At 38.2% G+C, this 12,122-nt stretch overlaps 1 protein-coding gene across 2 annotated transcripts in view; it reads left to right on the top strand.

Moving 5' to 3' along the window:
* Positions 1 to 6,982, top strand: part of snta1 (syntrophin, alpha 1) — a 31,607-nt gene extending 24,625 nt beyond the window's left edge. Inside the window, exons 3-9 of one of the 2 annotated variants that reach the window (XR_013909174.1) lie at positions 1,726 to 1,921; positions 2,199 to 2,388; positions 2,488 to 2,618; positions 3,009 to 3,205; positions 4,438 to 4,625; positions 5,014 to 6,252; positions 6,312 to 6,982. Coding sequence is in view for 1 of the 2 variants with exons in the window: in XM_026166877.2 (XP_026022662.1) it covers positions 1,726 to 1,921; positions 2,199 to 2,388; positions 2,488 to 2,618; positions 3,009 to 3,205; positions 4,438 to 4,625; positions 5,014 to 5,106 (995 nt within the window). In the remaining variant the exon portion in view is untranslated. Of the gene's footprint in view, positions 1 to 1,725; positions 1,922 to 2,198; positions 2,389 to 2,487; positions 2,619 to 3,008; positions 3,206 to 4,437; positions 4,626 to 5,013 lie in introns of both variants that reach the window. The other variant, XM_026166877.2, reaches the window with a different exon arrangement.
* The last annotated feature ends 5,140 nt before the right edge of the window (positions 6,983 to 12,122 follow it).

Below are 12,122 nucleotides of genomic sequence, written 5' to 3'. Positions count from 1 at the left end.
TATTGTGTCAGTCATGCACCATACAGAACTGGAAGTCCTTATGACGAAGCACCTCGGGCCGTGTTTTTCTAACTTCTTAGGCATTTGCAAGAAAGAACTCCACAACATATGGTGTCAGAATTGTGATGGCTTGTCGGAAGAAGAAACCTGGCCTTCCAGTGCAATGAACAGAACTGCATTCCCAGCACATATGGTCAGATGAATGCTAATCAGCTTTCAACACTGTGAAAGCCTACCTGTTTTCTTCCCCTGTCCCCAAGAGTCCAGACTTCAGTAGAAGTAGTACAGGTTGACACATCTGTAGTCAACCTTGGAGCGCTCCTGGCCCGGGGAGACGTCTCTCTTTCAAACAATGTCGCATCAATAAACCTTTAATAGATTTTCAAGTTTTATGCGCTGCATAAGCTTCTCCGTCTAACTCATGTCTCTGTTTTTCTTGATCCCTGAGAATATCTTTGTTATTTACAAGGATTTCCTGTGCCTTTACATCCATCAGTTGACAGGGTTTCTTAGCTAGACTTTGATCAGTAGTTTACCATTGTATTTCTTGCTGTGCTTTACTCTTTCCTCAAACATTGTGGTTTGGAAACTCAACCATATGACCAGTAACAGAGTGCTTCACAATCAGTTTAGCCAGTCCTAACTGTTAATGGGTCGGGGTTACTGATCTATATATATCAAAAGCCATATTCATCAAAGTAAGCTGTTGGATACTGCTGTTGAATCCTCGGTCACACTGATAGTTCGGTGATGTCATCATGTTTCATGATGTTTCACCTCCATGTGGTCCTTCAAACCACAAAAAGATAGTCATCTTGAAAACACACACTTAGACACACAAAGACACACATGTATATTCACACCAGTGTGCCATGGTGCACTTATAGACTCTTCCATTTACTGAACTTTCAAATTATTTTTACTGTTGTTATTATTGTTGTTAGAGAGGGTAGAGCAGTGGACAGCTCTCTGGGTAGAATCCAAAGACATCTGTTGCTAAAAAGCTGGCTGCAGGTGTGAATGTGAGGTTACTTGTAAATGGTTTTCTGTGTATATGTGTCGGCCCTGTGATGACGACCTGTCCAGAGTATATCTCACCTTCAATAGGCTCTGGTCCTTCATGACCCTGAGATGGATGGAATGTATATTTTGTTTTCTGTTTTTCATCTTTATTTTCTGTTGCGTTTTTCTAAATAGTCCCACATTTTGGACCTTGGCAAGCTTATAAATACATTACTTTTTCAAGTGCACCTAGGTTTTTCCAGGGCTTAACAAGCTTTTGAGGAAATAACAGGTAAACTGATATTGGCACTAAGAATGCCACTGTTAGTAGCACAAACAGAGACGCCGTAACGGTCACTACTGATAATCCTTGTGCTGGAGCACCAGAATGACATGTGACACACGAGTGAGATATGAGTGTCAGATTACATCTTCTCTATGGCACCAGTGGCTGCTAAAGACATGCCAGAATCAACTACCTACAACAGAAATGCAACATAAACATCATAGGCTCTGTATGGGAGAACTTTTGTGACATAGAGCTCTTTGTACTGTGCGTTGATTTCTGCACCACTTTGAAGCAGTTCTTAAGTGTTACAGCTTTCAACTCATCTCCAAACCTGGAGGCTTCATTTTTACATTTTTTCTCTCTTTCTCTTCTCTGTCCTCTTTTACTTCTTCTGCCTTTTCTCTTATCTCCCACACCCTCCCACTCTGCTTCAGTGAAGTACATCAAGGAGATGTCTGCCTTCTTTAAAAGCTCTGGGTCCCCTGGAGCAGGTCTCCCGTGGGATTCTCCCCCTTCCACACCTCAAAGGGGCACTGAGCTCTCCCCTGCTGAGGTGAAGGAGCCCCGGAGCATCCCGCTGAAGATGTGCCAGGTGTCACGAAAACAGTGCCCTCCAGACACAGAAAACAGGTATTACATGTTAAAGCTTCAGCGATTTATGTAATATTTCATACAGTTTATGCATTTGGATAAAAAATATCTGACACATGAAAATGATATGGCTTTGTAAAAGGGACTTCTTCGTGTGTCTTTTTCACATTCTCTTTGTTAAAATCTGAAACTTCCTCCTCACCCTTAAGCTTTAGTCACTTTGCCATGTCTTTTTAATTCCTCTAACAGCTTTTTCCCACCTCTTTTATGTTTTTCTTCTGGCATCATTCTCTTTTTCTGTCATCTCATTTGCCAGGTATTTTGAGGTGATTTCATCCAACAAAAAGAACTCTGTGTTCCTGAGGGCAAAAGACCCTGCCATGGCCCAATCCTGGTACAATGCCATCCAGGCTGGTGCTGCCAGCCTTTTACCACGAGTGAAGGAGGAGATGAGGAGCATGCAGCCTGGCATGGAAGTCAAACATCTGGGCTGGATTACAGAGCAGGTATTGGGGGGGGGGGGGAGCAATGGTTAAACTGATCTGCAGCCTAATAGAAAGTTTAAAATATTTCTGAAGTTTTGATAGAAATTTCAACGTGCGCAGGTATCTCAGGGTCCAGAGAAACCCGTACTGGCTGTGCTGACTGACAAGGACCTGCTCTTGTATCCCTCGTGTCCTGAAAGCAAAGAGAGCCTCAACAATCCGACAAAGAGCCACCCGCTCATCACCACCAGGTTTCCACCCTTACAGCACACGCTACATAACATGACACTTGTGCTTTCGCTCTCTTTCTTATATCAACGCATTCACATAACGATGGAGTCTCAGAAGCTGTTCGGCTCAGGCCTTCCTCTGGCTTGATTTAGCCCAGAGAACACATGCTCACTCTTTCCATAGCTGGACTGTTGGACGTTTTGCCAAATAACATCATATTCATGTGGAAACAGAACCTATGAGTCATGGGTTTTTCCTCTGTTTTTTCTCTCCTCTGTAGCCCTGTAGCAGTTTGTCTGCAACATCATTTGCTCTTATGGCCACATTATTTTCTATAAGTCTTCATTATCATCTTTCTCATACACTTTTTTTCCCCACTCTTTCACCTACCCCACACCCTCCTTTCTCAGACTGGTCCACTCTGGTCCAGGAAAAAGCTCTCCAGTCTTGGATTCTGAGCTGTCATTTGGCCTACGTTCAGGCACAAAGCAAGGCGTGGAGACACATGTTTTTAGGGTGGATTCTGCTAAGGAGCTGTCGACCTGGACTCATCTGCTGGTGGAGGGTTGCCACAATGCTGCTGAGCTTACCAAGGAGGTCACCACGGGTACAGAGATAGAAAAGATTCTTCAGTTTTTGGTTCATTTACAGTTCTTTTACGAATAAATCTGAAATTCAGATGTATTAAGAGAAAAGCCCACTACATGTTAAATACCAAATGGTGATGTCAGTTCTATACTAGAGTACACATGAATTATGTAATTCAGTTAGCAGCGTCTGTATGCTGTAAGTTAGGGTAAGAGTTTTTTGGTTTTGGGTCCCCCCCCCCATTACTATCAGAAACACTGGTTTGTAATCATTGTTAACCTGAACTAAACAATATTTTAAGAAGAATTTACCTGTAATGGCAGGTAACATTTCCGTATCCGAACCGATTTTCAGACATAAACAAGGTTTTGTTAGAGGTGGAAGCTGAAGAGGAATAAAAATGGAGCCTTCTGAAAGTCAAAATACTATCCAACTAGGAGTACAACATGACTTTTTTTCAGGGACTGATTCAGACATTTGAATCATGTCTATAAATATACCTCAAATCTATTTCAACCAAACAATTCCTGCTTGGGCTTAAGACTTGGTTCTGTTCAACAGACACACACAAACATTCCAGTTTAAAACAGAGGCTCGTCTCACAAAGCAGGATTAGTGCGATTTATTGTTCTTTACACAGTGATCTGCACGCTGTACCCCTTTGTAGAACGTCCCTAATCTTTGCACAATTCTTCTGGTTTCATTTTAATAAAAGATTTGGGTTTTTAGAAACCAAACTTTCTTGCAATGGATTTTTATAAGGAGCTTGAGGGAAGACAAAGCATTTTGTCGTATGTATTGTAGTATATAAAGTCTTAGCTCTTTGCTTACATCTAGACTGAGTAAAACCCCCTACAGCTTTACAGCTGGATTTACTGCTCAGAGTAGTCCTACTTTCTGAGACAAGTGCCATGCGGTGTAAAACCTTGCTGTGTAGTAAAGGTTTCACATTGCCCTCTGCTGGTGGAATAAAATGATGCAAAAACTTTCCAGTATAAACTAAAAATGGTTCTTTTAATTCCAATATGTGAAACTAATTCTAACTTTCTTTTACTAAACTAAAATTTGGAACAATTTTGTTTTCTTACAGCAAAAACTATTTAAACTGCATCTCTGTCTTTTCAGTGTCACATTTAGTAAAGTGCATTCTGTAGCCCTGTATCAATACTGAATGATACTACTAATGAAATCACAAATAAATCATTACTTGACCTTTACACCACATAAGCACTGCTTTTTCTGCTTTGGCAGTCTGCAGTTGGAATGGGAAAGAGTGCATGCTGGGAGTTCACATCGATGACGGTTTCACACTGTTCACCGAAGAAATGGGTGTCAGGAAGAATGTTCTCCTCCAGCAGCCTTTTGAGCGCCTCAGAATGTCCTCAGACGACGGCGTTCGGATGATGTTCCTTGATTTTGGAGGTCCCGAGGCTGAGATAGTAAGTTTCCCCCTGTTTTCTGTTCAATTTTGACTTGAAGTGAAATATGTGACATTTCAGGGCAATAATGCATCAGTAAAATCATTAGTACCATTACTCTGAGTGCTGAGTGCTCACTTGTTAGACAGATGGTGAACTTGACTAAATTTGATTTCTACCTAAGCTTGTGTGTTAGCCATCTCTTTGACATTTAAGAAAAAAAACATTACATGCTCCCTCTCAGACAGTTACAAATCATATTTCACTCTGTAAGTTATTCAGATAATTCCGATTCAGATGGGTTGACCTGCTTGTTATGCATTTATAGAAATGTTTAAAAAAAGCAAAATGATATGGATTTCCTTCATTTAATCATGTTTCTTTTTTACATATCTGTATCTTCTTACAGCAACTGGACCTGCATTGTTGCCCTAAGACCTTAGTCTTCATAATCCACTCTTTCCTGTCTGCTAAGGTCAAGCGACTTGGTCTCTTGGCATGATAAAGGCCGGAACGTCACAATAGGAATATTCAATAAAATTTATGGTACAGCCTGGGAACTCTGAAACTCCAGACGATGGGAGGCTTGGGAATAATGCTGACAAGCCTTCCTAAGCCTCTAAAAATCATCTTTGGTCAGGCATCTCCTGATCCTTCTATGGAATGAACTGCAGCAATGCAACGATGGTTGTTTGTTGAACTTGTATTTGTAAGGTAAAACGTTGGTGCAAGTCAGTAGCCACTTAAGGGAGCTTGCATCTGTCAAATCTGTCACAGTATGTCATGACACTTTGTGATGACAAACTGTACGAGTACGACTGCCTGTATCTTAATGTTTCTAAGCTTAAAGCCCCAGACATTAGTTTTTTGTCATCACATTGTTTATCTTTATTTCATAAGTCAAGATGGGCCTTTGTCTTGAGAATCTTTTCATCTTTCAATCTTTGCTTTATGTGCTGTGAACAAAATCATTTTGTTGTGAATAACAAAAGTTATTTCACAAAAGTCCTGATTGATGTTGGACAAACATTTTCATAAAGGCAGCTCGAATGGAGTGACAGGATGTCACGGCTGATCGCTACATAATCAATAGTCTGTACTGAACAATGTACAGAATGGAGCTATTATGATATGCTGTTCATGTGGATTCTTGCCAATACCCTGAAATTTTTCATGCGTTTTAAGACGACCTCCAAAAGAAAAGTAAAATAGATTTTTCAGTCTAGCTGAAATACAACTTTCATTTCACCTTTTTCTACAAAAAGTAAAACCATATATTTAAAAATGCTATTTTTTTGTGTTTAAACCACAAAATATTCATACCAAATACAAACCTGCAGTGCTTAACAATTTTATTAGACCATCACCTGATGTAAGGTTTATGCCACAGCTTCCCTGAATTAACAGTTTTGATATTTACCAAAATCGTGTTTTATGCTTCCGTAATGGTTAATCCACCAATAAGTTCTCTAATCAAAATATTTATAATGCTACAATATCATATGTGTTATTCATGAATTTTCAAAGTTACTATTCATAAAAAAGTTGAAAAAGTGCAAAAGCGCATTATTATTTTTGATTAACATGCCAAATCACAGTTATTTACTTGGATTTCTCAACAGAAAAACAAAAATCTTAGTGGTTGAACGTTATGCTTGATAAACTTCTAATTTCTGAGAGAGGGTCAGTGTGCCAGCACAGATTTAGGTATTTGGTTTGTTTCTTGACTAATAATTAGCAATATCATTTTTAAACACATTTTTGACAGATATTTGTGTTTTCTTGTTTTTATGACAGGTCGTGTAATAAATTTGCTAAGCAGTGTGTCTTAAGTATCAATGGCCTTAATCAGTCTTTTTTGTCAGTAACATAAACAATCTAATAAAAATTTTTTTCCTGTGTTTCACAGCACTGACAAAGGTTTTCATTATCATTTATAGATGACATACAGCCAGCTTAACTATACTTCTCTATGGATATGGAGTTTAACTCTTACTTTATGAGTTAATGTCTTTGTTAAGTACTATATTCTTAATACAGAGGGCAAGTGCAGGCTTGGAAAGTTTTACCACGGTCTTTTCAATGTTTTTGTATTTTTTTGTTTAAGAACCTAAGAAAGTATATGGAACTGTTATGTTGGTCACTTTTGTGTTGTTATCTGTGCTGACTGGACATCTGCAATTTGGGGCCTTCTTTCTTCTTTGAACACTAAACAGACTTCTATTAACATATATATATATACATATATATATATGTACACAACTAAAATTGTTTGCTTTCAAGAATAAAATGTATTGTATATTCTTATTTAAACAAATGTGTGCCTTGCAGGGTTGTTTGTATATAAACATGTAATAAACTTTAACTTTTATTGTTTACCTTGCTTGTGCTTGATTATTATACTATTACTACTATTATAATTCTCTAAAAACAAAAGAAATATTATCTACATTTATTATGTAAACTTGGTTAAAGCTGTACTAATTATCCATACATTAATAAATACATAGATTCATCAATTAGAGCACACGTTTCTTTATACTGGCCGGGGACCAAATAGCACACCACTGATTCAAAATTAGCAGAAGCTAATCCTAGCAAACAGCCACCATCTGTGGTGGCTGTCTTTTTTTGCAAGTGTCAAAGTGGCCCTGCCCACTAAAGATGTATATTACCATAGGTAAGTTTAACCCATAGACTTTGAGATGAGCAATTTCTTGGTTGCAAAAAAAACCCCAAGATGGCACAACAAGCGGTGAATCTGATGGTGGAACCTAATATGATAATAATATTTTTTGGAGTGTAAACATGTTTCATTAACGTGTAAAGACATGTAATTAGCATGTCTCTTTAAAATTGAAGTATGGGCTCTATCCGGCATGTTGAGCAAGCCTCAAGCAGACGTTCAAGCAAGTGCAGTTAAGGATACTTTAATGTGAATTTCATTTTTCAGCTTACGACAAATTCTTAACTCTTTTCAGCCTTTCCAGGAGAACATTTGTTTTAGGTAATACCACTATTTTTGTTTTTTTGTTTTTTTTATTGTATTCAAATTTGTAGACAGGACTATTGACAGAAGCTTAGCAAGTAAAGCAAATCAAAAAGTATATAAAATGTGGCTTTATATGCTTTTTGGAGAAGAGGACAACGCAGAGGAAACTGAGCTAAAGTACTGTAAATACTGGCCTCATGTCCATCAAGTATCCAGCAGCTTGACTCTTAATGGCTTGGCTGGATGTGTAAATAAGTTAGTTGATGGCCAAAACAACCATGTGAAGTTAATGTGTCTACATTGTGACCCACATCATCTCTCTAAATCCCTCTTAAGCCAGACTCCTTTTAGTCAGCCCCAAATCACTTGATATATTCAGCTGCGTGTTTTATATCTCATGGTCTTTAACGAGCCGTTCCACCGAGCAGATTCAGACAGCGGATCTAGCCTTGTGCTGTCTTTATTTAACAGTCCCAGTTGGTGGTCTGACAGTTTTATTAAGTCCAGACAGATCTGTAGAATGGGAAGAGCAAAGATGATGATGATGAGATACTTAAGTCAGCAGGGTGTGTGATGGAGACAGTTAGGCCTGCTGCTAGCCATTATAAGAAGAGCAAGCAAACAGTCCACTCTCCTGTATTTTTACTGTCATTAAGGAGCGTTATCAGTGAGGCCCAGATGCTGTTTTTAGTAGACAAACTGTCAGTCTGTTAATGTGTGCGTGCGTGTGTGTGTGTGTGTGCATATGGCCTTTTAAACACAGCTTTGAATCTGAGTGTTTCGGAACAGCACATAGAAATGGCAGACTCTAGTAATAACAAACTGGGAGTTGTATATTAAATCACAATAGAGTGTTCACATTTGATCATATCTTCTCCCTTCCTCCCCTTTCAGCGCTCACCCCTCTTGTTTAGACGTTACCATGGCAACGGCAGAGAGCTCTGTTCACCTCTTCCATTATGGTTGCTGCTGTTAAAATTGTCAGTCAGGCTCTCAGATGCTGCTGAAGAGGAGGATCGAGTTCTGTGAATATATTTTGATCAATACAAATGTAAGGACGCTTAGAAATTAGAAAAATTGTTGGGAATTACAATTTGAGTAGCACGAGAAGCTAAAAGAACATGTTGTACTAGATAAACACACTCATGTCATACCTTTTTTTTCCCCGATGAAGTCTGGAAAGACAGAAATGACATACAAGAAGAAATCTCTAAATTAGCTTCCTATCTGCTTTGGCATCAGGGTGCTTGTATGAATGTGTACACTAACCCCAAAGACAGAAAGAAGAGGCAGATCATGACTTTGGAAAATAAATGAAATAAAAATTATTATAACTGTGATTATTAAAAAAAAATGTTGCATGGTAAATAAAACACAAAAATTGATTTGATCGCCATCTTCTACTAAAGAGTTGGAACGTTTAGGACAAGTTTTTTGTGCTACAATTTCAAATAAAGTGTTATTTATTTAAAATATATTTAACTTTTTTATTTTGGATAGGTTGGATAGGTTGTAATATGTTGAAATATCTGGTAAAGTACACATTATGCAACGCTGAATAAGATGCTATTACACTGGATTTTTTTTTATTCAAAGGCATTATGTGTCATCTCCCTGGTTTGGTTTTTGGTTTCCATCTTCTGTTGAAGATATGGATTCTTCATTCGTGTATTTGAGTCTTTCTTTGTTTATTTTGTACAGTTTTTAGTTTAGTTTTCTTTTTTTAAATTAAGTATTTTTAGTCTTTTTTATTTTGGTGGAACTTCTGTTCCATCCTTGTTGTGCCTCATTTCTGTGTTCATGCACTGGTCCCTATATGTTCCCTTGTCCCTCAAATCTTGTGTGTTTTTTTAGATTTCTTTTGGTGATTGAAGCAGTTTGTTTTCACTTCTTATCTTCCTACCCTGTGTCCCTGATTGCTTTCACCTGTTGTTTATTATTTTCACCTGTGATTGCATCCTCATCCTTCCTGTGTGTCATTCCCAATCAGCTGTCAGGGTTGATGTTTTCTAATGTGTTCCACGTTCATGTTACGGGCTTATATTTAGATGGTACTTTCTATATTCTTATTGCAAACTCAAAATGCTGTAGACTACAAGCCACATTTAGTCATTCAGTCATTTACATTCCTACAGTGTACCTATTGTACTTAACTTGTGATTATTTTCATTCATATCACACTTATCTTTTGATCTTTATCCAACACCTTGATGAAAAGTTGTAGATGAACTGTGTGATAATTCAATCATTCATAATTTTCAGAATGACACCGATGACAGCAGTGATAGTAAGAGAGATTATACTGATGATTGACTTATTCAGTCCAAGTAGCTGCACCAGTGGTCTAAATATTACATTTAGCAGTGATTGCAATTTTTTTTTTTTTTTATAAAGGCTCATTTTTATAAAGATCACTAGTTGGGCAATAAAGTTTAATAATGATGCCAAATGGACAATCTGGGTCTGTGCCCAGCCTCAAGCTCAGGGATATATTTAATAATATCCTTTTGTCATTGTCGTTTCAGGACTGAGGACCCAAAATAGCTGTTCCAGTGTACAGTAATTGCATATGTGTAAATGTGAGTTTGAATGTGAGTTAATTCAGACAAAAAGAGTATGCTTTTTACTCAGTGCATCCCGTCTTTACAGTACTTTACATCAAACAAAAAAAATGTGCTTATGTCCTTACATTTGTATTATGCAAATGTATCAGGAACAGTATAGAATAGAATGTATAGTAAACTTTACTGGCATTGTGCTTACAGTTATCTCACATAAAAGGTCACAGAGTTTATGTATGAGAAGAAAGAAAGAGAGAGAGACTCTGCAAACCTGATCTGGATGAGAGGAAGATGGATGAGCGAATATATATACACTTGTATTAACTGTGCAGGTGTTTTCATGTATTTTGGTGGGGGTTTTTGTAACTACCAAAGAGCGATGCCATTGAGTTTTGTAAATGTTTAACACATATGCTCAAGTGCAAGTTTTTCAGTATTACAGGCTTGTGATCCTCATACTGGCATTACACTCGTAGCAGGCAGGTGGCAGTGGAATACTAAGGAATGAGAGACAAATCCAGTGTCAGTGTACCTTTCAGAGGCAGTAGGGGTCTCTGTGTCTCCACACAGAAGAATCACAAAGAGAGTACTCATGTTCTGTGTGGAAAGAGAGAGAGAGAGCACTCAAGCTTTGATTGGTCCTGACCAAATTCAGAACAGGACATCCCACAATATTCAATACTGTGCCCCCCTCCCCACTCTTCCCTTCCCACAAACACAAAAGGACTACAGAGTAGAAAGAGGACAAGAGATTAATACTTAGGCTCAAGCAGAGCAATTCATATTCCAATTGGAAGAGCATGTTATCTATTTTCTCATACTCGTTCATTGTGCTTTTCTTCCTGAGAGGCATTCGAATCAAAGCAGGGTTCAACGGGAATCAAATGCGACTTTCAAGGAACTGAACAACGGCAACAACATTTAGCATAGCTCGAACATGTCAACGTTGCACAGAATCCAAAAAGAAGCAACCATGCAATCACTTTTACATCAACTCCTCAATAACCATGTCAAATATGTACAGAGGGATGGGGTGAGGCTAACGCCGAATCCTGTGTCATTGGAAAGTCATTCATCCAAGCTTAATCAATCTAGGTTGTTTGATTCAATTCAAACTGCCTCCTGGGCAGAAGAGAGAAAAAAACAGAATTAAAGGGAAAGCTGACTCTTTCCAACTTTGACGAGCTTCTCACTATCTCCTGTCTCCTTTATTTCCCCTTCCTTTTTTTTCTCCCCCCCCCCCCCCCTCTATTATTCTCTCACCGGGCTCCTAGAGGCAGGAATTATAGGTAGTCATTTCATGCTAAGGTATAGGCTGAATTTCTTTTTTCAGTTACCTTATTTTTTTTTAAAGAAACTGTTATTACTACTGTATGTCTTAAAGACCAGGTTAGAGTTATTAAATATGCCAAAGCGAATTGTATTTTCGCTCAAGTAAGCTCCTTGGAAATATTCCATCAGGGCACCCTTTTATTCTTTCCAAATGTAGTTATGAATTTTAAAGTAGACTTGTTTTACTGGAGGAGAGAGGTGTGTGATCAGAATACTGAGCAAAGCTCAGATTGGACTTCCTTGTTCTTGGAACATTGAAAGGGAGACTGTAGCTGTCAACAGGAGAGGTGGAGAAGAGAAGAAGAAAGAGAGGGAGAGGAAGAAAGTGGGAGTTAATATTGCTTGATGTCAAGCACTTTAAGTACTTTTTTAAAAATTGCAAAGTGGGAAGGGACCATATTTCTTTCAGAAAAGTGTTAAAGTAAAATATTCTACGTGAGTGTGTAATAGCTGCAAAGGAAATGACAGACAGATATTTTGCTTGTGGGCATTTTAACCATTTAAACATATAGTATCATCATCATATAAACACACCAGTCCCCCTACCCCACCACCCCACCCCATCCTGCCTTCTTTTCATTCCATTTTTTTTTTGGTATTCATGAGCATATGCTCCTGTGTGAAGTCCCCTGT

Source organism: Astatotilapia calliptera, chromosome 5 (genome assembly GCF_964374335.1).
Source record: "Astatotilapia calliptera chromosome 5, fAstCal68.1, whole genome shotgun sequence".
NCBI lineage: Eukaryota > Metazoa > Chordata > Actinopteri > Cichliformes > Cichlidae > Astatotilapia > Astatotilapia calliptera.
The sequence above is the reverse complement of the archived record's forward strand: the minus strand, read 5'-3'. Positions and strand labels throughout refer to the sequence as shown.